General features: G+C 45.3%; 1 protein-coding gene across 3 annotated transcripts in view; it reads right to left on the reverse strand.

The window, feature by feature from the left end:
- Positions 1-4160: 4160 nt before the first annotated feature.
- Positions 4161-26571, reverse strand: part of rbm19 (RNA binding motif protein 19) — a 71124-nt gene continuing 48713 nt past the window's right edge. The window contains exons 24-25 of one of the 3 annotated variants that reach the window (XM_008118682.3): positions 22849-22962; positions 4161-4664 (exon numbers count right to left, since the gene is read on the reverse strand). In XM_008118682.3, the coding sequence (XP_008116889.2) occupies positions 22871-22962 (92 nt within the window). In that variant the 3' untranslated portion in view covers positions 4161-4664; positions 22849-22870. Of the gene's footprint in view, positions 4665-14284; positions 15567-17155; positions 17743-22848; positions 22963-26571 lie in introns of those variants that run through there. The other 2 variants (XM_008118681.3, XM_008118680.3) reach the window with 2 other exon arrangements.

The raw sequence follows: 26571 nt of genomic DNA on the forward strand, positions 1-26571 counted from the left end.
GGAAGCTCCCCGGAACCTGGACCATCACCAGGCCCCTCCTTGTGTGACATCACCAGGGCTGTCCCTAAGCTCCCCAGTTTTGGAAGGTCCTGAGATGTTCTAGACCTGGTTATGGAGGTCCACCAGGAGGACATCTCAATAAATCGCCCAGCTTTTTGGTCCTGCATAATAGCTTTGCTTCTGCCTTGATGAACCTCTGGGTCAGTGACCCCAGCTCCATCTGTTTCCAAAGGAGTTAAGGCTTCTCTCCTCCGGCAGAGACAGAAACCTTCTTTCCTCCCTTTGCCTCCAACCACTCCCTCCATTCCAGCCTTGGCAAGTTTATGACCCCCTCCAAAGGCAATAAAAATGGGCACATCAGCAAAAGCTCCAGCTCCTCAGCCTGCCAGTCTCCACCATGGAGGGAAGGAGAAGGAAGAAGGAAAAAAGAGCCCAACCTCCTTCTCCACTCCACCAGATCAATACCAAGAGCACGGCGCTGACACTGAGTCTCATTAGGGGTTAGTTTTCATCTCTCTGCTCCTTGGCAGCCTTCACATTATCCCATAAAATTTATTTACTATTTCATGAATACATAAGCAGCAGGCAAACGCCGGCTTTTTATATATTTACACTGTATATATTTCACAGGAGAGTTATGTATGTCTCTGAGGCAGAGTGGAGGGAGGGAACAGGGAACACAAGCAGAAGGAAAGAACAGCTGTGAAGGAAAGGAAGGAGGGAGAGAGAGATGGAGAAAGAGAAGTGGAAGGAAAAAGTTGGTGGGGGGGGGGGGGGGAGAGATACCTAAGGCATCTAGGCCCAGCTTTCGGGACCCATATGGTATCAGGACTCAAGACCGGACTAAAGTGTCTTGATGTGGGACGGGCACAAAGCATCTGCTGAGCTCTACACCTTCGGTTGTATCGATTGATTGCTCTACCACCTTCATCCATGGATGGTTTACTCCACCTCCTTCATCCATGGATTGTTTGCTCTACCACCTTCATCCCTGGATAGTTTGCTACACCTCCTTCATCCATGGACAGTTTGCTCTATCACCTTCATCCATGGATGGTTTATTCCACCTCCTTCATTCATGGATAGTTTGCTCCACCTCCTTCATCCATGGATGGTTTGCACCATCACCTTTATCCATGAATGGTTTGCTCCATCTCCTCTATCTATGGCTGGGTGAACACTGGATGATGGAGGGCTCTGGATGTTCTGTCTCTGTCTGCAATATAACTGTTGACTATCTTGGCTCAGATGGTTGGGCGTCACACCGCAACAACATCTGGAGGGTCATACTTTCTCACCTCTGGAGTGCAAGGCCCACCCTGAAACTCACAATTTAATATACACTTACTTGAGAGTAAGCACCATTGAACATAAATGGATTTACTTCTGAGCAAATGTATGCAAGGCTCTGCTGCTCACTATGCAATATATTTATTTCCAAAAGTTATTGTGTGCCTTCAAATAATTTCTGATCACGGTGGCCCTAAGGTGAACCTGTCATGGGGTGTTCTTGGCTCAGAGGAAGTTTGCCATCGCATTGCATTCCTCTGGAGCTAAGATAGTTTGTTCGACTTGCCCAAATTGACCTAGTTTGTAGGTAGGCTTCTATTTATGTGGTCCATCACACACTACTTTTTTGTGACAGTCTGGAATCATCTAAAGGGTTTTGTTAGGAGGATTCTTAGGAATCATGGAATGCTGTTGATAGGTTCCCAAGATCTTGAGAACTTGGGAGAAGGTAAAATCTTGTTGGCAGGGCAATTAAGACCTTGAGCCAATAATAATAATAATAATAATAATAATAATAATAATAATAATAATAATAATAATAATATCTGTGATCTGTGTACCATCAGGATGAGGTGGACTCCTTCCAGGCCATATCCCTTGGGCGCAGCGGTGGGTGCTCACCCCTTGGCATCTGCTGCCTGAAGTGACTGCCTCCTTCTGCCTCCCGGCTCTGTAGCCCCAGTCCTGTTTGTCTTCTCAGGGCTGGCTTTGGCAGCTGTGTTAACCATGGTCCATCCATCACCTTCTTGCGGCTGCCGCCTTCTTGATCAATTGACATCTTTCTCCTTTTTAGGGGAATTGATGGCCGCGGGTAAGTCACAGAGGTATCGAGGCAGCGCCATTAAGAGCCGAGCATGCAGCACCGAGGAACACAGGAAGAGTGGGTTCATGAAGGGACACAAACATGTCAAGGATAGGAGACCAGGTCAGATCCTACTGGACTATGTTCTGCTCTGGGTTGGGAAGCCTTCCCTGTTGACTAGGCCAGGTAGAGATGATGGGAAATAGAGTTTAACATTTCGAAGGCTACTAATTCCTGGACCAACCCCCGTCTGAGTGGCAGAAGATCTATAAGAACATTAGTTGCAAATATTATGCTACACGAAGACTACAACTAAGGAAACAGCAGATGATGCCATTGATCAGGGGTCCCCAAACTTTTAAAGCAGAGGGCCGGTCCACAATCCTTCAGACTGTTGAGGGGCCGAATTATAATTTGGAAAAAAAACTGGACAAATTCCTATGCACACTGCACATGTCTTATTTGTAGTGCAACAACAACAACAATGAAAGAACAATACAATATTTAAAAATGAAAACAATTGTAACCAACATAAACCTATCAGGATTTTAATGGGAAGTGTGGGCCTGCTTCTGGCCAATGAAATGGTCAAGTTAATTAGGATTGTTGTTGTTGTGCCTTCAAGTCATTTCAGACTTTGGGCGAGCCTAAGTCTAAAATTATTTATTTATTTACTACATTTATTTATTACATTTATAACCCCACCCTTCTCACCCTGAAGGGGACTCAGAGCAGCTGTATGTACATACAATATATTATATTATTAGCATAGCACAATATTAGCATTATATATTACTTCAAAAGAACGATACCACTATACTGTAATATTATATGTAATATATAACATAAAATTAATATTATTATATGGTATTATTATTAATGTTATATTGTATAACATTATAATATTAGTATCTATATTATATGTATATACAATATATTATATTATTAAAAATGATATAAAAATATTATATTATAAAATTGAGGGCGGGGGCCAGGTAAATGACCTTGGAGGGCCGCATCCGGCCCCCGGGCCTTAGTTTGGGGACCCCTGCCATTGATCCTGCTCCTCAAAAAATCCTGATACTTTCATCCCAAAAGTCCTGGGACCACTACACCACTGGCGTTAGAGCCTTATTTTGTGTCCTGGAGTCATATGAAATGTATTATGTGCAAAGGCATACTAAAGGGGACCGGATAATAAGGGTTTGGGGAGAGGCGCCGAGACCACCCTGGCCGACAGTTTCTCCTCCTCTCCTCTTCTCGGGGATCTGGTGCTTTGATGGACGAGGAAGTGCTGATACAGCCGGCACTGTCTCCCGACGAACGGCGCTCGATACGTTGCCGAACACATCCATTAATACACCGTGATATATAAGGCTATCAAGCCGGGGCGGTAATAGCTCCGGCGAGGATTGGGCCGGTGTCTCCTCCCCTCCCTTGCCTCCATCCGTGGAAAGAGGTGTAAATTTAGCAAAACAGCTTCACTAACCTTTGGCTGTCTATTACGCGGGGGTCTCTGGGGCTCGCGGGGAAATTCACGGGGACCTGAGTGGGCGGAAAGGTGAGATGTTTCGTTCCACTTCAGCGTCACTGTGCTTGGCTTAAAGAAGGCATGGTGGACCTTTTGCCCAGAGGGTTGGAAAGGATGGTCGCTTCAAACTCTAGGATGCTCTGATTCTAGGTGTCCTCCTTGGACTGTACTTCTGTGGGGGGTCCAAAGCAGAAGAGGAATTGCTTGCCTTGAAAACTTCCAAAAGCAGCAATTCCCCTTCTAAGGAGACTTCAGGTGCCTCTCAAGTCTTGACCATGAAGATGAAACTCACCGTCTTTGGGGCTGGTTTAGAAGACAATTCTTCTCTCAAGGCACACAATTGAACCTCAAACCCGCCACCCAGTTTGTGTCCAGTGTGGACTTTGACTCCTAGAAGGACCCTCTAGCATGGCCAATGGCAAGAGCTATGGAAGTTGTAGTCCTTCCCACAAAGAATAGATTCAACGGCTTGGAGAACTCCCAGACTCAAACTTCAGTACATCTATACTGTAGAAATGCAAACTGATACCACAGCAGTTCAAGTGAGGCCAGATTTAATTTATTCTGCCATGGAGATGCACCCAATGGAGGGGAAACTTGACTTCACGCTCAAACAAAGTCCTATATCATGGACTGTACAAGTTTGGATGGAAGGTTGGAGTGGACCTGGCACCAGATATGGAATTTCTGACAAAAACAGGAAAATGCTCTGGCTTTGCATACTGGAGAGAGTAGGTGGCCTTTTGTTGGGAGTGCTTTGATAGTGTCTTCCTTTATGGCAGAAAGGGTTGGACTGGATGGCCTTTGGGGTGTCTTCCAACTCTAGGATTCTGATGATGATCATAATGTTGATGATGACAGTAATAATAATTTCCTGAAAGAGCTGTTCAACAGTGGACTATGCTGCTTCGGAGTTCAGAAGTCTCCTTCTCTGGAGGTTTTGAAGTAACGGCTGGATGGCCATCTGTTGGGAGGACTTCAATGATGCCTTCCTTTATGGCAGAATGGGTTGGATTGTCCCAGAGTAAGCTGCCTCGGGTCCTTCGGGAGATGGAGCGGGGTATAAATAAAGATTATTATTATTATTATTATTATTATTATTATTATTATTATTATTATGACACAGCAAACAAGATAGATATGCTGGTTTTTGTATCACAAAATCACAAGTCGAACACTTCCCAGGTGTCTAGGACTGTGTGATGTATTTTCGGATGATGCGTGCAGACCCCAGTAGGGTGGCCTTTTGCAGTTGGCAGATCGTAATTTTTGTCAATGCCTATTGTTTCCAAATGTCGGCTGAGATCTTTTGGCACGGCACCCAATGTGCCGATCACCACCGGGACCACCTGCACTGGTTTCTGCCAGAGTCTTTGAAGTTATTATTATTATTATTATTATTATTATTATTATTATTATTATTATTATATTTTTATATTATTATTATTATTATTATTATTATTATTATTATTATTATTATTTGAAACACAACAAGTTGAGTCCACAGCAGACACTCTGCTGACTGTTGTACTGGATTATTATTATTATTATTATTATTATTATTATTATTATTATTATTATTATTTGTAACACAACAAGTTGAGTCCACAGCAGACACTCTGCTGACTGTTGTACTGGATTATTATTATTATTATTATTATTATTATTATTATTATTATTATTATTATTATTATTTGTAACACAACAAGTTGAGTCCACAGCAGACACTCTGCTGACTGTTGTACTGGATTATTATTATTATTATTATTATTATTTGTATGTCCCCTTTGGATCCCTTCAAACTATATGATCCTATAATTCTAGACACGGGTCCCAACAGGTAGTATAGCCAACCTGGAGCCAAAGGATGGCACTTATGCCTTGCATTGGCAAGACCACCCCCCATAAAGGAACGCCACGAAGCTGGCACGGATTCCGATGCCCACGGCTTGCAATCCCAATACTGTAATCCCGGTTACTGTAAATGGTAGGACGGCGAGGCCAAAAGTAATCAACCCACCAGGCGACCCTTGGCCCCTTCCCCGGTGTAACACATGCCCGGGCTAATACACTTGAGCCCAGCTGCTTGGCAGCTGACCCCCCCAGGGGCCTCCTTGCTGACAAAAGGCCTATCTTCTCTCCACCTAAATGATTTAAATTCTAATCAAACATCATTTATAGTACATCTCGCTGCCGTCTCTGGGGAGCTGGTCCCACGTGAGCCGTTGCCAGGGCAACCGGGGGGTCTCATTTCAGAAATGTCAGATTGCATTATTGTCTTCACACTTCTCTGATAACCTGGTGTCTCTCTCCTCCTCGCCGACATCCCTGTGGTTTTCGCTGGCTTTCGCCCCCCCCAATAAAGCCCCATCCCTGATCCACCCCCCAGCCTTGCATCCCAGGAGAAAATTACCAGCTCTTTTTCATCACCTGCATTACCTTCCCCTTTAGAGTCACAAACAATACACACACACATTGGGATGGTGCCCGTCCCCCCTTCCATCCGCTCCTCTGGGGCTCGGCCGTGGGGTCCGGTGTCATTTCATTTTGCCAGATATGAAAATGAGACATAGATTTGTGCCGGCGATGGTCGCAAAACCCCTGTTGTTCCTGCAAATCTCCCCGGGATTGGAAAGCACGGCAATCCTGAGCCTAGCTTCCGTTGCTGCAAGGAATCCGGGGCCGCCACAAGCAATATGTCGAGGGTTTTTCTATCATAGCATCACACAGGCTAGAACGGCATCAGTTTCTTCTGCTGCTGCATCACACTCTAGACTCACGTTCAGCTCGGAGTCCACGCAACATGAGCCAGGAGTGTCATGCGGCAGCAAAAAGAGCCAATGCGATTCTCAGTCGGAGTGTACTGCCTAGGGAAGTAATAGTATCACTCTCTACCACATTGGAGCAAAACAAGACTATGGAACTACAGTCTCAATAATAGACTCTGGCAGAAACCAGTGCAGGTGGTCCCGGTGGTGATCGGCACATTGGGTGCCGTGCCAAAAGATCTCAGCCGGCATTTGGAAACAATAGGCATTGACAAAATCACGATTTCCGAACTGCCAACTGCAAAAGGCTACCCTACTGGGATCTGCACGCATCATCCGAAAATACATCACACAGTTCTAGACACTTGGGAAGTGTTCGACTTGTGGTTTTGTGAAACGAAATCCAGCATATCTATCTTGTTTGCTGTGTCATAATAAAATAATAATAATAATAATAATAATAATAATAATAATAATAATTTTATTTCTTACTCACCTCTCCATGTGACCTGAGGCGGATTACAGAATAATTAAAAACACATCAACATTGTAAAAATACTATTAAAATATTAAAATGTATTTCTATAATTAAAATGAATCCACATGCCAGACTAATAGTGAGCCTGGGAATAATAATAATAATAATAATAATAATAATAATAATAATAATAATATGCACAGAATAGAGAAGTTATGGCTTGCTACTACAGAGCGAATCCTAGACCCTTGGACCTAATGTGCATAAGTGATGTGCTGTTATGTAAATAATAATTTTTATTTCTTACCCACCGCTCCCCATCCAAAATGTACCCTTCTAACATCCCCATTTGGCAGCTTAGGTTGACCCTCTGCCATTGAGACTCTGGTTTCCTTTGCTCTAGATACTATCCTCCTATTGAAGCAGTTTAGAATCGCATTGGCCTTTTTAGCTGCTGCATCACATTCTTGACTCATGTTCAGCTTGTGCTCTACCAAGACTCCTAGATCCCTTTCTCATGAACTGCTTCCAAGGCAAAGCATCACCCACCCTATATCTCTTATGGGCTCATCTGCACTGTTGAATTAATTCAGTTTGACACCACTTGAACTGCCATGGCTCAAGACTATAGGATCTTCTAGTTTAGTTGGGCCCCATCACTCTTGGACAAAGAAGTTTAAGAACTTTTTAAAACTACAGCTTCCGTGATTCCATGGCATTGAGCCACTGCAGTTAGAATGGGGTCAAACTGCATTAATTCTATGATGTAGACGTGCCCGCAGTCTCCAAATTCAACCTCTCTTTCATTGTACGCATGTCTCTGAATTCAACATTGCTTTGCCATCTCAACTCCGGCACTGAGCAGAGTTTGAAACTTTTATTTTTCCGATCTGAAAGCCGTTCTTTCTCCTTTTCTGGTAAAGTTTGCATCTGCTGGTGAACTTCTCCTAAACCCTACACATCGCCCTCCGTTTCGCCCCATGTTTCATTGTGCGTTTCAATGGTATGTATTTTTAGAAGCAGGCTTTTCAAATGCCTGCTTGGCTTCTCGGTGAGGAAATGCACAAAACCTGGCCTCTTCAGGCCTTCTTCAGATTCTTTCGAAATGGATGCAAGAAAGGGAGGGAAAAAATAAACTTGAGCCGACAGTGTAAAGCGGCAGCTGAAAAGAGCCAAAGGCAATTTGAGGTGGCATCAATGAGAACATCGTGTCCAGATCGAGGGAACTAATAGCCCCATTTTGTGCTCTGATCAGAGCCTTACTTGGGATCCGATGCCCAGTTCTGGGAAATGGAACTCAAGGAGGAAACGGAGAAGCCGGAATGGGCCTTAAGAAAGGCGACCAAAATGGCCAAAGGTCTAGAAAGGAGAGACGTTGAACTTGAAGAAGGCCAAGAAGGCGTCTTATGAAAGAGGCAATTTGTCAGCACTTAGAGAGGAATGCCATGCTCACTAAAAGTCAACATGGGTTTCTCAAGTCAAGCCAGACTGAGCTCATTCCTTTTTCTTTATAGAGTTACAAACTTGGGAGATGTGTGGACGGAAGGCCTACAAGATGTTCTCTTGTGATATTGGAAAAAGTGCTACTGTTCGGTGGATTGGGAACTGGTTCACCATCCAAAGGTGCTTCCCAAGGGCTCTCATCATTCCGGAGAGAAGTGACAATTTGAGAGTCAAATAGTGATGTCCATGGTATTTGTTTCATCTGTTTCATTCGTCTATTTGTGTCATATCGTCCATCCGGATGCACGAAATGAAAGATGCCATTTTCGGACGAAACAAAAGGAGACACGAAAGAGAAAGTGGCAAGGCCACCTGACTGGGATCTGCGCGCATCATCCGAAAATACATCACACAGTCCTAGACACTTGGGAAGTGTTCAACTTGTGATTTTGAGATACGAAATCCAGCATATCTATCTTGTTTGCTGTGTCATGCAATAATAATAATAATAATAATAATAATAATAATAATAATAATAATAATAATAACAACAACAATTCAAACTCTGCTGAGTTCCTCTGGCAGCCAATGGGAGGCCAGCTTCTTGACAGCACCCATTGAACTTCATGTTTCCGGATCAATGGGGCAGAGACTCCAATCTCTTATCCAAGCCAGAGGTTAAGTGATGCCTCCCACTTGCTGAATCCTGGTGCCCAAAAGAGGTTCAGCACCTCGGATAGCTCCCTCCGAGTTCAAACAAAGGATGCACGGAGGCAGGTTGACATCCCTCGAACTGCCATGGCTCCGTGCGATGGAATCCTGGGAGATGTAGTCTTGCAAGGTCTTTTGCTTCCTCTGCCTATGAGTGCAAACGATAACTCCAAGGATTCCATCGCTTGGACCCATGGCAGTTCAAGCGGTGTCAAACCACATCCACCATAAACCTGGGAATGGATCCTTGTGAAGGACACGTCCTAACACTGACTTGGTCTTACTCGGGCCCTCCTGCTCATCCATAGGACCACACGAAGATAAAGTTGGAAGGGTCCTCCAGAGACAATCAAGTCTGACCCCCTGCTCAAGGCAGGCTCTCCAGCTAAAGCATTCCAGCATCTCCACCTCATGAGAGCCAACGTTGGGACTACAACTCTGGAAGGTGCGGTTCAAATTGAGCCATGGAAACCCACTGGGTGGCTTTGGGAGAGTCACACTCTCTCAACCTCAAAACAGCAGCCCCATTCTGACAAACCCATCCATGGAAAGCCTTGCCTGCTTGTTCCGCAGGGTCTCCGTCAGTTCCTGGCCAAGATTTCCGCTGCCCACCCTGACGTTGCCCGCTTCTGTTCATCTGGGCATCTGTTGGCACTGGCCCTCCCTCCTCGATGCCAAGAACCCCGTGGGTGGGCACTCTCAGGCAAGTGGAACCTCCTTCCCTTGTCCTCTCCACAACGGATCCACCCGCCCGAGCCCAGGCAGTTAATATTTAACTGAATCAAGAGCCATAAATATGGAAAATGGGACTTTTAATTAAATAAGGAGCTTTTAAACAGACCCTTGGGCTGGAGTGGCTTTTGTTTAAAGATGATTGATGGGCTTCTCTTTTGTCTTCCGCCGGTGAAAAAAGTCCAACTCGAGGGGCTGCTTTGTCACTCTTCCGCTGTTCTGGCTGCTAAGAGGGGCATCTTCAAGGCGGTTTTTCTTCGGAAGCAAATTTCTTAGAATTCCAACAAATTTCCTGACCCATCCACAGGGGGGTCAGATTGGGTCATGGCATAGAGATATTTAATTATTTTGCCGCCTTCCAGCATTGAAAGGGAAGCATGCAGTTTTCCTAATGTAGTCCGCTCAGAGTATAAATAAACATACAGTAGAGTCTCACTTATCCAAGCTAAACGGGCCGGCAGGACCTTGGATAAGCAAATATCTTGGATTATAAGGAGGGATTAAGAAAAATCCTATTAAACATCAAATTAGGTTATGATTTTACAAATTAAGCACCAAAACATCATGTTATATAACACATTTGACAGAAAAAGTAGTTCAATACGCAGTAATGCTATGTTGTAATTACCGTATTTACGAATTTAGCACCAAAATATCATGATATATTGAAAGCATTGACTACAAAAATGCATTGGATAATCCAGAACCTTGGATAAGCGAGTCTTGGACAAGTGAGACTCTACTGTAATCATAAACGTAATAATAATAATAATAATAATAATAATAATAATAATAATAATAATAATAACAACAACAACAACAACAACAACAACAACAACAACAACATTACGATCTGTCAACTGCAAAAGGCCACCCTGCTGGGATCTGAACGCATCATCCGAAAATATATCACACAGTCCCAGACACTTGGGAAGTGTTCGACTTGTGATTTTGTGAAACGAAATCCAGCATGTCTATCTTGTTTGCTGTGTAATAATAATAATAATAATAATAATAATAATAATAATAATAATAATAATAATAATAATAATGCATCACACAGTCCTAGACACTTGGGAAGTATTCGACTTGTGATTTTGTGAAACGAAATCCAGCATGTCTATCTTGTTTGCTGTGTCATAATAATAATAATAATAATAATAATAATAATAATAATAATGCATCACACAGTCCTAGACACTTGGGAAGTATTCGACTTGTGATTTTGTGAAATGAAATCCAGCATGTCTATCTTGTTTGCTGTGTCATAATAATAATAATAATAATAATAATAATAATAATAATAATAATAATAATAATAATAATAAGTCTACACTTTCCCCCAGAACATTTGTACTAAAGCCATTGTGGTACATTGTTTTGAGGTCTGCATTAGGATTTGGGAAGAATCCATGGAAACCTACTGGGTGCCTTTGGGCAAGTGCCACTCTCACAGCCTCAGAAGAAAGTAAGTAATAGTAAACTTCTATAGAAATCTTGTCGAGAAGACCTTAAGATAGTGTGACCACAAGTTAGAGTCATTTGTAGGCCTCTGCTTTCCTGATAGCGGAGTTGTAGCTTGGCATCCAAATTTGGGGATATCGTGATCCGCTTATAGGAAACCTTTCCAGTCCTTTCCCCAGGTTCATTTCCAAGGGACTTCAGAGCCATTCTGTGGCACGCTTTCACTTGGAAGAAGGAAACCAAAGGCAAACACAATCTGTGTGTTGACAACTTGCTTCACCTCCAGACCGTCCTCCCTGGGGTTGATGGGCTTTGTAGTGGCACCGACTTAGAGGACAGAAAGGGCCCGGCTTTGCCCTGACGGCAAGTATTGGCTGCCAGGCCCAGCGGGCATGAATCAGGAGCGACATTTGGGCCCGGCTGCCCCCTCCTCCTCCCCTTGGGCCACTCATCCGTGGTGGTGGCTCGCAGCTACCTGAGCGCAGGCCACTCATCATCTCGCCCCGGTTGCCATGGCAGCGGCTGGGGCTTCGTGGAGGCAGGCGTGAGTGATGGCGCGGTCCTGTGCCCCAAGGCTTTCTCCATAAAGCTGCGGAGATGGCGGCGGAGGGCCGTAAATCGGTCGGCAAAGGCAGCCAGGCCTGGCGTGGCTCTTCTGTGCCACGGAAACGGGAGGCAGGATGCTTTGGGAAGGGACCAGTGCCGTCCATACATCTCTGCGGATCTGCCCAGCAAACCCCAGTCTCAGATTCAGCGGGCCTTGGCGACGTGGGGCATCTCTCCTTTGCCAGGATGCCCTGAATCTTCTCTTGGTGACTCTCATTCTCCTTGCCTCTCCTATCCCAGATAAATACATTATTATTATTATTATTATTATTATTATTATTATTATTATTATTATTATTATTATTATTATTATTATTGGAAACACAACAAGATGAGTCCACAGCTGACACTCTGCTGGCTGTTGTATTGGATCATACATCGGACACTTCCCAAGTATTATTATTATTATTATTATTATTATTATTATTATTATTATTATTATTATTTGAAACACAACAAGATGAGTCCACAGCAGACACTCTGCTGGCTGTTGTATTGGATCACACGTCGGACACTTCCCAAGTATTATTATTATTATTATTATTATTATTATTATTATTATTATTATTGGAAACACAACAAGATGAGTCCACAGCTGACACTCTGCTGGCTGTTGTATTGGATCACACGCCGGACACTTCCCAAGTATTATTATTACTATTATTATTATTATTATTATTATTATTTTGTCTCATTTTGCCACTCCAACAGCGGAACCAATTGTGTTCCGAGCTTCGAAAGGAATGGATGACAAGTAGTGACTTAGAAAAAGTTACTTGTATCCAAGTTCCTTTGGGAGGTGGAACATCACAAGAAGAAACCAAGCAGGGTGGCCAGGAGTCAAGTCTTCTTTCAGGGAGGAATCTCAGAGTGAGAGAGCTGCACTTTCACAGACATTTTTCTCATGTGTTAGATTTTGTGTTCTTGATCTGAAGGGTTTGTCGCTTTTTTACAGAACCCAGCAAACGTGGAAAATTATATACGTAAAATATGACAAAAACCAAGCATTTTGGAGAAGGGCGACTCAAGCTGTCTTGCAAATCAATGAATATTCCGATTTGTTATCGTGAGACATTTCTCATTCTGACTGAAGGGAAGAGAAGGCACGTGGCACACCCTCTGGTGGCAAGAATGAATTGGATGGGATTTTCTGCCGCCTCTTGGACCAGCTTCTGTGTCTTTCCATCAGCATCTGCCACTTAGCTGACTTGAAATGAGCAAACCTTTCCATTGCCACAGGGAACTTCAACCTGGAGAGACACAACCACTCGGCTTGCTTTTCTTCTTCTTCTTCTTTTTAAAAAAGAGCATGGACTTAATAGCTCCGGCATTGTTTGACATTTGGGTTTTACTCACTGGAGGAAGCCGCGCTAATTACTTCTTCTCGGCTTCGCGGCCCTCGTTTTATGAAGTGCCCACGACATTTCTCCCAGCCCAACGTGGCACCGTTGCGATCCACACACGCAACAGTATATATCACCCGCTCTCAATATTTGGATCGCTCATCCGCAAGCTGCGTGTGGAGAAGGAATTAAAATAGATCGCACGATTAAAGACTCTCGGTGAGGTTTCGCCAAGAGGAGATGCAGAATCGGAGAGTTGGAAGGGACCCCGACGGGCATCTAATCCAACTCCGTTCTGCCATCCAGAAAGGCACAGCTAAAGCACTCCCGAGAGATGGCCATCCACTGGCTCCAAATCAAATGTTGGTCCCCACTATGTGCATGTGCAAGAACTCTCCCTACAAAGGAAGTAACCAGGCTTCAAAGCAGCTCTTTCATTGAGGGTGCGACTCCAGCTCACCAAACAAGGATTCCCCTAGGTAGAACACAGCCAGGCATTGAAGCTGCAAGGCTATTCAGTGCAATTCGACCAGACCAACAAAGGATTAACCTTGGTAGAAGGCGGCCAGGTTTTGAAGCAGTGATACCACTCTGTACTATTGAAGCTGACCATCCAAAGATTCCCCTAGGTAGCAAGCAGCCAGGCTTTGAAGCTGCAAGGCTATTCAGTGCAATTCGACCAGACCAACAAAGGATTAACCTTGGTAGAAGGCGGCCAGGTTTTGAAGCAGTGATACCACTCTGTACTATTGAAGCTGACCATCCAAAGATTCCCCTAGGTAGCAAGCAGCCAGGCTTTGAAGCTGCAAGGCTATTCAGTGCAATTCGACCAGACCAACAAAGGATTAACCTTGGTAGAAGGCAGCCAGGCTTTGAAGCAGCAATACTACTCTTGTACTATTGAAGTACTATTGTACTATTGAAGCTGACCAACCAAAGATTCCCCTAGGTAGCAAGCAGACAGGCTTTGAAGCAGCAAGGCTATTCAGTGCAATTCTAGCAGCCCAAAAAACCATTCTGTTAGAACGCAAGTCCCCAGGCTTCCAAGCAGCAAGCCTATTCCCTTGCATTCCAGCTCACCAAACAAGGATTCCCAAAAGAAGAAAACAGACAGGCTTTGAGGCCGCAAGGCTATTCGCTGCTATTCCATCTGGCCAACAAAGGATCCCCATACGCCACAGCAACGCGTGGCCGGGCACAGCAAATAAATATATACCGTATATATTCGAATATAAGCCGAGGTACCTAATTTTACCACCAAAACTGTGAAAACTTATTGAGTTGAGTATAAGACGAGGGTGGGAAATGCAGCAGCTACGGGTCAGTTTCAAAAATAAAAATAGATATTAATAAAATTGTATTATTTGAGGCATCAGTAGATTAAATGTTTTTGAATATTTATATAAAACTGTAATTTAAGATAATAATAATAAGACTTTAATAAGATAAGACTGTCCAACTCTGAATACCTATAGACTCAAATATAAGCCGACCTGAATATAAGCCGGCCAGGACCCTCACTCGAGTATAAGCCGAGGGGAGCTTTTTCAGCCCTAAAAAAGGGCTGAAAAACTAGGCTTATACTCAAGTATATACAGTATTTGGCTGGAGTTACACCTAAAAAATATACCTACCGTGTTTCCCCGAAAATAAGACAGTGTCTTCTATTAATTTTTGCTCCCAAAGATGCGCTAGGTCTTATTTTCAGGGGATGTCTTATTTTTCCATGAAGAAAAATTCACATTTATTGTTGAACAAAAAAATGAACATTTATCATATACTGTACAGTAGTTGTCATCACAAACCAGCATAACTAGACAAACTGTGAATCCTATCAAGAACTTCTTGTTACTACTAATATTTCCATGTACAACACTCTATGGTATATACATTTACCAATCCTGTATGCTCTGGTGTTCTGTTTGTTGGGCATGCTTCCAAACAAAAACTTTGCTAGGTCTTACTTTCAGGGGAGGCCTTATATTTAGCAATTCAGTAAAACCTCTACTAGGTCTTATTTTCTGGGGATGTCTTATTTTAGGGGAAACAGGGTAGTATGACTTACATATATGTTCAACTTAAGAATAAACTACAGGCCCTGTCTTGGGGACTGCTTGCACATACTTGGACTTTTATACACAGAGAGATAAATGGGGTGTGCATTTGTCTACCCGGTTCTACAGCACCAAAACCCAGGGCTGTTCCTGGGCTTGGGCACCAATGCGATCCCTTTAAGTTCATTCTCCCAAAATCAGTTTGATATTCAGCTCCTCTCCTTGAGATGCCTCCATGCTATTCCAGCAGGAAACTGGCAGCGTCAATTCACACCTCCGGAGGACATGGCTTCCTTGCTTTCATTCTCCAGCCTTTTGAGCTGCCCAGACAAGCCCAACCGTCCCTACGAAATAAAAGGAAGCGGGAGAAGGAATGAGGTTTCTTTTCTCTCCCCAAGGAGAGAGTTCTCCGCTCGGCAGCACCAGGCCGAGGTGAGAATGAGATGCCATCCTTCCTTCCTCCGAGAGAGCGGTGGATTTCGCACCTCTGGATGTCGTGTTTTCCAGTGAATGCCCAGGCTTCTCCCTCTGCCAGCCCCTCCAGGATAAAAAGGGCACCGCTACGGGCAAAACGTGCCACCTTCCAAAGTAAGCTGGACACCAGAAATGTAACACCAGCATCCCAAGCAAGGGCTCTGTTTGCCCAGATCCAAATCAAAGTTCCAAGGAACACAAAAAAACCCAGAAACAATCAACTCTTATCCTTTGGTCCTAAATCACCATCCTATACTTTGGACAGAAGCAAACAAAGACTCCTAGAGTTGGAAGGGACCTCTAAAGGCCATCCAGTTCAGCCCCATTTTTCCAGGCAGAAAGACACAATTTGAGTCCTCCCGACAGATGGCCATCCTGTGCTTCTAACTCCTATGAAAGTACCGTTGATTTTAATGATTGTTTTTATTGATGTTGATGTTTTTTACTGGGATAATTGTTTTATTGCTTTGTTACTGTTTTGTTTGTTTTATCGGGCCTGGCCCCATGTAAGCCGCCCCGAGTCCCTTCGGGGAGATGGGGCGGGGTATAAAAATAAAGTTATTATTATTAAAGTTATTATATACCGTATTCACAACCATACCATTTCAATTCCCATCCAAATTGGCTGATAGCATTCGACTCGTGAGACTTTTACATATACAGTAAAGTCTCACTTATCCAAGACTCGCTTATCCAAGGTTCTGGATTATCCGACGCATTTTTGTAGTCAATGTTTTCAATACATCGTGATATTTTGGTGCTAAATTCGTAAATACAGTACAGTAGAGTCTCACTTATCCAACGTAAACGGGCCAGCAGAACGTTGGATAAGCGAATATGTTGGATAATAAGGAGAGATTAAGGAAAAGCCTATTAAACATCAAATTAGGTTAGGATTTTACAAATTAAGCACCAAAACATCATGTTATACAACAAATTTGACAGAAAAAGTTGTTCAATACGCAGTAATGCTATGTAGTAATTACTGTATTTACCAAAATATCACGATGTATTGAAAACATTGATTACAAAAATGCGTTGGATAATCCGGAACGTTGGATAAGCGAGTGTTGGATAAGTGAGACTCTACTGTAATTACAACATAACATTCCTGTGTACTGAACTACTTTTTCTGTCCAATTTGTTGTCTAACATGATGTTTTGGTGCTTAATTTGTGAAATCATAACCTAATTTGATGTTTAATAGGCTTTTCCTTAATTTTACTATCCAAGATATTCGCTTATCCAAGCTTCTGCTGGCCTGTTTAGCTTGGATAAGTGAGACTCTACTGTACGTATTTTGTGCAATGTTGTATTTTTCTGCTGATTACTTATGTTGGTCATATAATAAAGATATATGATTGATCTAGTTATTTACCAGAAAGCAGGAAAACGCTTTATTTAAGCTCCTTTTGCATTTTGAACGACCCACTTTGATATGGTGACAAAAAGGAGTATATTCCGTATTGATCCATCAGGAATTTTTTTTATTAAAATACCATATTCTGCCCAATATCACAAGATCCTTGCACAGCTGGCAATGACATCAGTTGGAACAACTGAAAACACAAACGAATGATTGAAAAATTCTAAAAAGGGGTTTGCAGGGTTCATAAGGATGCAATCGGTGAGTATAACAGGGAAACAATTCGGAGGCAGACACAGCTCAAAGATGACTTTCGGTCCAGGTCCAAACTGACAATACATGGGCCTTTATGTACATTATTTTTTCTAAACTGTACAGGTTGTTCCAAAAGGAGGGAGGGGGGGAAGCGATAGCCGCAGCTAAGCTGTTTGCTGAAAAGGTTGGCTCCGTCTCTCGTTTTGAAAAAAGAAGCCAACGTGGCAGTTCTCCAGGTTGGCAGGCGAGCGCAGCCATTGTTGCCTTCTCTAATCCTCCTCCAGCGAGAGGAGAGACCCCGGGGTGGCCACGGCGGAGTCTCGCGGCTGTCTCGTGGGGGGTCCAATACGGCCTTCTTTGGAGGCGGTTGAAGCGTGGGATCCATTTGGGCACCAGCGTCTTCCCAACCTTGGCTTGGTTCGAAACTGGGGGAGGAAAACAAAGAAGATGTATTGCTTGCGTTGTCCCTTTGGAGGCAAATGGACCAGTTGGGGACAACAGGACACTCTGGGGTTCTGATCCACTCAGGCTACAGGTTCAAAGGTCTGCCAAAGTGAACCAATGTCATATGCGTCATAATAATTTTTTTTTCCGTGTCAGGAGCGACTTGAGTCACTTCTGGAGTGAGAGAATTGGCCCTCTGCAAGGACGTTGCCCAGGAGACATTGTCTGGATATTTTGATGTTTTTACCATCTTTGTGGGAGGCTTCTCTCATGTCCCCGAATGGAGCTGGAGCTGATAGAAGGAGCTCATCCGCACTCTCCTCAAGTGGGATTTGAACCTGGCAGCTTTCAGGTCAGCAACCCAACCTTCAAGTCACTTAGTCCACTACGCCATCTGGGGGCTCCATAATAATAATAATAATAATAATGGAAAATGAGCACGCAAAGATACTGTGGGACTTCCAAATCCAGACTGACAAAGTTCTGGAACACAACACACCAGACATCACAGTTGTGGAAAAGAAAAAGGTTTGGATCATTGATGTTGCCATCCCAGGTGACAGTCGCATTGACGAAAAACAACAGGAAAAACTCAGCCGCTATCAGGACCTCAAGATTGAACTTCAAAGACTCTGGCAGAAACCAGTGCAGGTGGTCCCGGTGGTGATGGGCACACTGGGTGCCCTGCCAAAAGATCTCAGCCGGCATTTGGAAACAATAGACATTGACAAAATTACAATCTGCCAACTGCAAAAGGCCACCCTGCTGGGATCTGAGCCCATCATCCGAAAATACATCACACAGTCCTAGACACTTGGGAAGTGTTCGACTTGTGATTTTGTGATATGAAATCCAGCATATCTATCTTGTTTGCTGTGTCATAATAAAATAATAATAATAATAATAATAATAATAATACTTTATTTATACCCCGCCCCAAGGGGGAATCAGAGTGGCTTACATGGGGCAGAGCCCGAACAACATAATCAAGTAAAAACAACAAACATGCACTTCACAATATAACAAGATAAAAATACAATATAAAACATTATAATAGTTAATGATATCAGTCAACCACCAAATACACTTCTGTCGTCTACATAGGTGGAGGAACTGAGATATCTATGCAAGAGTACAATGATGAGATAAAATGCATAGATAATAAAATAAGGACCTAATAAATGCCATGCCACCCACCTGTTCCAATTTGGCGGAGATAGACACAAATAATCCTGTCACCCCACTGTTTTAAAACAATGTCCCAGTTTCTCTCCCACCCTTCCATTTCCCCCATTTCTCTCAGCTTAATTCAATGGCCGAAAACTGAGTTCAAAGTGTAAGTCACTTGCACGCCATTAATTCAGAGGAAGGAATCTTTCCCTTCCCAGACGGCTCAGGCAAAAGCAAACTGCTGCAGCCTCTTTGAGCCTCAATAATGTCTACCATCTCGATCCCAATCCAATGTTGCTTTAGATGAATGAAAGCCAATCTCTAGTCCTCCAAGTGTTTTGGACTTCAACTCCCAGAAGCCTCCACTGCCTTGGCCAGTGATCAGGGATTCTGGGAGCTGAAGTCCAAAACACCTGGAAGACCAGAGTTTGGGAAACAGTGCTAACAGTCCTTCATTTCAATAGGGCTGATTATTGTTTGCATTTCTCATGAAGTCCAAGAACATATCCCTTGCAAATATGGGGTACGTTCTGTACGGTTAGTAATCTGAGTATGAGATAGTTAATTCAAAGAGGCTACAATAATATAGGATGTATGTGGAAGGCCCAAATATCCGAAAGGCATCAGATCCTGCCTGATCGTGGAAGCTAAGCAGGGTCAGCCCTGGTGAGGATTTGGATGGGAGACAATTAATGCATCCTGGGTGTCCTAGGCTCCATTTCAGACGAAGGAACTGGCAAAACCACCTCTCCTATGAAGTCCATTGTGACGCTCGGAGTCGAGAGGTGACTTGAAGGCACATGGATGAATGCATATAGCGCGCATGTGAGAGCTCGTTCACGTTCCTTGTCAGTCTTCTGGAAATCCATCCCACCGCTGGCATTCCTTGTGCCAACCGAGGCCTCCGGTGGGGTTCTCTTGGGCAGGAGGGAGAAGGAGGCGGCGCACGAAGACGGTGACGGCATTACCAATGCACCCGCCGGTGAATTTCCAAGGGATTTGTCGTAATTAGATGACAAAACGCCGGCAAATCTCGCGCGTGCTGGAGATGTTACTCCGGGGTCAAAGACTCGACACTTTGGGCCGGGTAATTTGTAAGTGTCAATCACGCTCAGGCATCAGAGGCAAAGGCGGCTGCATTCCCGCAAAGTCCAGCGCTCCTGGCCTTGGGGCATCCTCTCCGATCCAACCCTTTGGGGCAAATGCAAATGCTGCCTTTGAGCCTTCTCTCCCAGACTTATTTATTTATAGCCTTGATCTTGAAGGCTCAAAGTATGTGCACATTCTCTCCCTTTGGGTATAGCCACAGGCGCTTGCAAGAGTATTTCTGTCCCTTCGTTTCAAAGAGGTCTGGAGGTTGGAACGTGCAAAACAGCAAAGAGCATAGGTGGATCCGCACCACACAATCATGACAGTTTGATACCACCTCCCTCAGCATCTCAAAACTCAAGGTTTCATGATGGGATCAGTGACTGGTGAGATCTTCCTGGGCCCAATGGATTTTCTAGACTCATCCTTGGTAAGCGAGAGCCAGGAAGAAGTTAACCAGGCCTCTGTCCGCCGGCGGTGGGGAGCCCCCACGAAGGCTGGCGCGCTGTCCGCCTGCCAGGGCCGCTCTCTCCTCCGTCTGCTAAGAGCGATGCCTATTATTTTGTTGGCACCGGGGCCCTGGTTTGCATATTTCACCGATTCAGGTCACATCGCGTACACACGCATGCCATCGCCAGCGTCTGTTGATAGCCTCGGTCTCGCGCCCAGCTTCAGTTTGAGGTGAAAGCCTTCCTTATTAGCCAATTTGGATACCCATTTACTGTGAATTACTCAGCCTGATTATTATTCATGAATGGATAAATGTGAAATCTCAGCTCCCCGCCACGTCGCTCTCTCTCTCTCTCTTGCCTCCCTTCCTCCCAGTGAATACATTTAGAAGAGCAGAGCAGGAGGAAGCCTGCCGTTTGGCCACGTCTCTGGTAGACAAGGCGGTTGTTGCCCCAGGAAAGGAGGGCTTCTCCCGTATTCCAATGTGCACCAGAAAGCAAGAGACAAGAGAGAAACACCCCGACAAAAATCACAACTATCCATACCTTGGTAGCAAAGGAAAATGTACCGTACTTAGGCAAATGGGTCTTGAAAGCAGTTCATCAGAAAAGGATATAGATGTCGTCGTAGACCACAAGTTGACCATGAGCCAACAGTATGATGTGGCAGCTCAAAAGGCCAATCCGATTCTAGGATGCAACAACAGCAGTCTAGTGTTGAGAATGAGGGAAGTCATGGTCCACCTCTATTCTGCTTTGGTCAGACTTCACCTGGGAACACAATCCTGTCTCCAAGGAGATGGACACACTAGATGGCATCCAGAGAAGGTTGACCGAAAGACACACATGCTCTATGTTTCACTTTTCTGTTTTCGAATGATTAGGAAAGTCATCGAAGGAAGTGCCAAGGCAGATCGACAGCAGAACATGGAGGAAATGAAAATCAGGACCACAGATAGTTTCCATCACGTTGAAGTTGACCATGAAGACGTTGAAATAGTTCAAGTTTTTCATCGCTTGGCTCAATCATTCACCAGTCCAGAAATGAGAAGAAGACTGGGACTTGGAAAGGCGGCCGAGAAGGAACTAGACAGGATTATGAGATGTCAAGATGGATCATAGAATACTAAAGTAGGAAGAGAAGAAGACCGCATTCAAGATGGATAGAGTCAGTTAAGGAAGACCTGTTGAAGATAGGCCACCGATTCATGGGGTGGCCATAAGTCCAAGTCATCTTGATGGCAGAAGCTGTAGCCATCCAGGTGCTGTTGGACTCCAACATGGCAGACTCCTAGGGAATATGGGAATTGTAGTCTGCATATCTGGGGCATCATAGATTCCAAGAGCCCTTCGTTGGGAAAGATTGGTCTACTCTAGGGTAAGCCACTGAAGAGGCAATGACATTCAGTCTGGACAAGGAGTGGTTGGGTATGACGGGTTAAATCAGTCTTCATAAAAAATGTAAACTTCTGAAGGCGCTTTGGGTGCACCTCCTCCTCGCCCTCCTCCCCACCCCACCCCACCAGTGCCTTTGAACATCTGAGTGGCAAGCATTTCATATTCCAATCTCAGCAGAACAAATTGAATTAGATGTCGAAACCGGGCTCGTCTCCCTCCGCGAAAGCCTACCTGCTCGGCTTGCACTAATCTGTCGGCGGAGCACAGAGCGCTGTCTTTTGGGGAGGGCGGAGGGGGAGAGAGCCGCCCTGCCATGAAAGCCAAGGCGGCGAGGGAGGAGGAAGAGGAAGACGGGACCCAAAGCGCCCCTGGAAGAGATCCACCAAACACCGTCTGCGTCCTAGCGTCTATCTCGATTACTGCACTGCCATCTCTGGATTTACCACAGCTCCATGTTTTGCACAGAAAATGACTGGAATCAACAATCCCTACTGAGCTCTCCGGGCAAAGATATCACGGGGTGGGATCCAGAGCCACTCTGACAGGTTAAGGAGGTCGCTATGCCTATTATGTATTATCACCAACCTATATGAATAGGATGTTGACACCCATAGGGTGTTCTCTGCTACGACATGGGAAATGGTTGAGAGAAGCCTCAACACCAAGTGTGGAAGGTCTAGACCAGCAACATCCAACCTTTGGTGCTCCAGGTTTGCGACTCCAGCTCCAGAAGCCCTGGTCAGCTTGTCCAATGCTCAGGAATTCTGGCAGCTGATGTCCCAAACAACTGGAGGACCAAAGGTTGGACACCAGTGGTCTAAGACTGAAAGATGTTTTGGATGGTACCAATGACAGTTCACACACCAGATAGGGGCCTAAAAGACGGGGCGAAGCAGATAATTGTTTCATGTTCCGAACAGAGAATCGGTCTCATAGTGCCATTCACACCGCTCTCAATTCAATGGCTCCAACTCCACCTACCTTGCTGCCCGGAGGAGGAGCCCTAGCTCTCTCCCTCGCTGTCTCCATCATCTTCCAGCTTGTCCAGGATTTCTTCTAGGACAGCCGAGCGCTTCTTCTTCTTGGGTGCGGAATCTGTGTGGGTTCAAGCAAGGACGGGGAGAGAGAAGGGAAAAGAGTCCGCTTTAGCATCACATACTGATCCTCTGACCAGACCTCTCTTTGGAGCCTCCCAGCATTGTTAACCATAGTCCTATAAGCCCCTGGCAAAAGCAAGTACAACACAGTCGAGCAGATCCATTGCACAACCATAAAGATCTCCCCAAAATGTCCCTCCCAAAGAGCACGGATGTGGAAGGGCCACCTTCCTACCCAGCTCTTGAAGTTGGATGAATGGCTAGGATGCCATGAAATGGGATATTGATGATGGTCCTCCATGAGATGCTGATGCTGGGCCTCTATGAGATTTCAAAGACTAGGATGCCGACAATGGTCCTTCATGAAATGCCAAGGAATGGGATGCCAACGATGGGCCATCATGAGATGCCAGGGAATGGGATGTTAATGATGGTCTTCCATGAGATGCCAAGGAATGGGATGCCAATGATGGGCCTCCATGAGATTTCAAAGACTGGGATGCTGATGATGGTCCTCCATGAGATGCCAGGGAATGGGATGCCAATGATGGGCCTCCATGAGATTTCAAAGACTAGGATGCCGACGATGGTCCTTCATGAGATGCCAGGGAATGGGATGCCAATGATGGGCCTCCATGAGATTTCAAAGACTGGGATGCTGATGATGGTCCTCCATGAGATGCCAGGGAATGGGATGCCAATGATGGGCCTCCATGAGATTTCAAAGACTAGGATGCCGACGATGGTCCTTCATGAGATGCCAGGGAATGGGATGCCAATGATGGGCCTCCATGAGATTTCAAAGACTGGGATGCTGATGATGGTCCTCCATGAGATGCCAAGGAATGGGATTCTGACAATGAGCCATCATGAGATACCAGGGAATGGGATGCCAATGATGATCTTCCATGAGGTGCCAAGGAATGGGATGCCAATGATGGGCCTCCATGAGACGCCAAGGAATGGGGCCTCCATGAGAACATAGAGGTCCATCATTGACATCCCATTCCTTGGGATCCCAGCAATTCATCCAACCTCACCAGTTGTGTAAGAAGGTAGGCATGAAAAGGGAGATTGGATCACAGAACAGAGTTGAAGACGGAATGGAAATAGCTTTGCGTGTGATTTAAAGCTCCCATGTTTTATTATATCTACCTCAACCCTTCTTTCCAAAGTTCACAGAAGTCATGGGTGACTTATGGGCCCCCTTGGGATCATTCCTTCTCCCCTGAACTTTTTTGGAAAATGCGGAAGGGAAAAAAAGAACCATAAAATAAAAACCAAACCCACCAAACAACCTCCTCGCCGTCTGTACTTCTCTCTCATTACCGAAAGCAGCTCTCCATGTGGAGAACAGCTGTTCAAAGCCCGATCGCAGCCATCAAAACGCCCGTCTCAAACAAACAAATAAATGTACTTGCAGGACTCCGGGAAAAGGGTGTAAAATAAACACGCGGCACAAGCTGCCAAATTTTCTTTTAGCATTACAGCTGCTTCCCAAGATAAACAGCAAGTAAATGTCACAAAACATCAATACAGGAGAAATTAACCTGACAAAAGCGGCGCTCGCTCCCCCAACCCCGCTGTCGTCCTCCTCGTCTTCTTCCTCCTCTTCCAAACAATTCTGCATTTCTGGAGTCCCCCCCCCCCCCCCATCTAATGATTTTATTTTTCAATTAATTCCTTGACAAAATGCCAGGACCGGTTGTACTCCTGCTCCTGTACTTTTATGACTGTCGAGGGAGGCGGCGCGAGGGGGGGGGGGCTCCTGGAAAAGTGACAGGAGCAGTGCCCCCTCCTTTGAGTTGGCTTTGTCCAAAAGTCAAGAAACAAGAGCCAACGTCAAGAGGGAACAGATACCTATAGGAGACCGATGTTTGGTGGAAGACTAGGCAAAGATCCCATTGGATCTTGGAAGGCAAGCAGGATTAACCCTGGTTAATGCTTGGCTGGGAGACCACTCATACCGGTTGCGGTGGGCTCTATTTCAGAGGAAGGCAAAGCCGCCTCCTAAGGATTCCTGGCCTAAGAAAACCTGATGATAATTCATGGAGGTCTATGGAGACTTGAAGGCACACAAACACTCAAGATCAGACCTAGACCTATGTTCCCCAAACATCCAGAGCATGTGGGAAAGTATCTTTTCGGACTGCCATTCCCAGAATCCCCCAGCCACAGTGGATTTTGGAAGTGGCAGTCCCAAAAAAATAAAAAAGGAACCTTGCCCAAGTTCAGAAGGGCCGTCAATGGATACTGGGTGCCACCAACTGTCTTCCCGAAGAAGGCTTGCCCAACGTCACCCAGTGGGTTTCTCTAGCAGGATTCGAATCCCTGTCTCCAGAGTCAGAATCCAGGACCCAAACCACTACAAATACTGTTGCTCCAAAGCTCTTGGTTTAAGATAGCAGACTCCAGAGCCCCTGGGATTCAATAAGTGGGCCTTGTGTTCCGCTCGTTCTACTGTGTATGGATGTGGCACTGAACTCTTTGTTTGGAGATGCTTTAAAGACACCTTGATAAAAACCAGAGCAAAAATATGGATTCACATCTGCTCCACTGTCTTGAGCCAAAGCTGTGCGGGAAGCAGGAGGCAAAGGACCCATGCCCTCCGCTGGCTCAGAATAAAGCACTTCTGGCTGAATTTGCTCACATCTTTTCAGCAGAGGCGCAGGAAACGGAGGCCCACCGCAGCCCCCCGCGACCTCCCGAGCTCCCCCCCTCGGCCCGAGATGCGCTCGCCTTCCCCTATCCCGGCTGCAGCCTGGGCTGAAAATTTCCCTTCTGTCAGTTTAATTCTTTGATCGATGGGGAAGAGCAGGAAACGCGGCCTCGCGCAGCTGGCCTCCCAAGTTACCCCTGGCAGGAGATCGCTGGCCCTGCTGGTGACGGCTGAGTGAAATGTTTGCGGAGCGCACCGAACACAAGTCAATAGTAATTTAGCGGGATTGGGAGCAAGTACCTCCACCGCACGAATTGCAGCTCCCGAGAGGGGAGGAGTGTGCACGGGATTATTACTGGCTCGCTCGGAAATGTTTCCAAAACAACCCTCCAAGGCGGGCGGAGGGAAGCGAGGGGAGGGAGGCGAGATGCTGAAGAGAGAGCCCACGGCTGCCGCGCAAGGCAACGGCACAAGAAAACGTCACGCAAGAGGCAAGGCGAGGCAGAAACTACGAGCGGGAGGAAGGAGATGCTCAGCTCAGGGGCAACACAAGACATCACCGCTCAAGCTTTGAAACTGGCCTTGTTGGGGAGGGCCTGGTGCTTCTCTCTCCCCATTGTTTTTATTCCAGGAAAATGGGAAAGGAGACCAAGAGGCCACCTAGTCCATTGACAATGCTGCTGTAGACAATGTGTTGTCGAAGGCTTTCATGGCCGGGATCACAGGGTTGTTGTATGTTTTTCAGGCTGTATGGCCATGTTCCAGAAGTATTCTCTCCTGACTTTTCATCCACATCTATGGCAGGCATCCTCAGAGGTTGTGAGGTATGGTTGTGAGGATGCCTGCCATAGATGTGGGCGAAACGTCAGGAGAGAATACTTCTGGAACATGGCCATACAGCCCAGAAAACATCCAACAACCCTGCTGTAGACATATACCATACATACT

The sequence above is a fragment of the Anolis carolinensis genome, chromosome X, assembly GCF_035594765.1.
Source record: "Anolis carolinensis isolate JA03-04 chromosome X, rAnoCar3.1.pri, whole genome shotgun sequence".
NCBI lineage: Eukaryota > Metazoa > Chordata > Lepidosauria > Squamata > Dactyloidae > Anolis > Anolis carolinensis.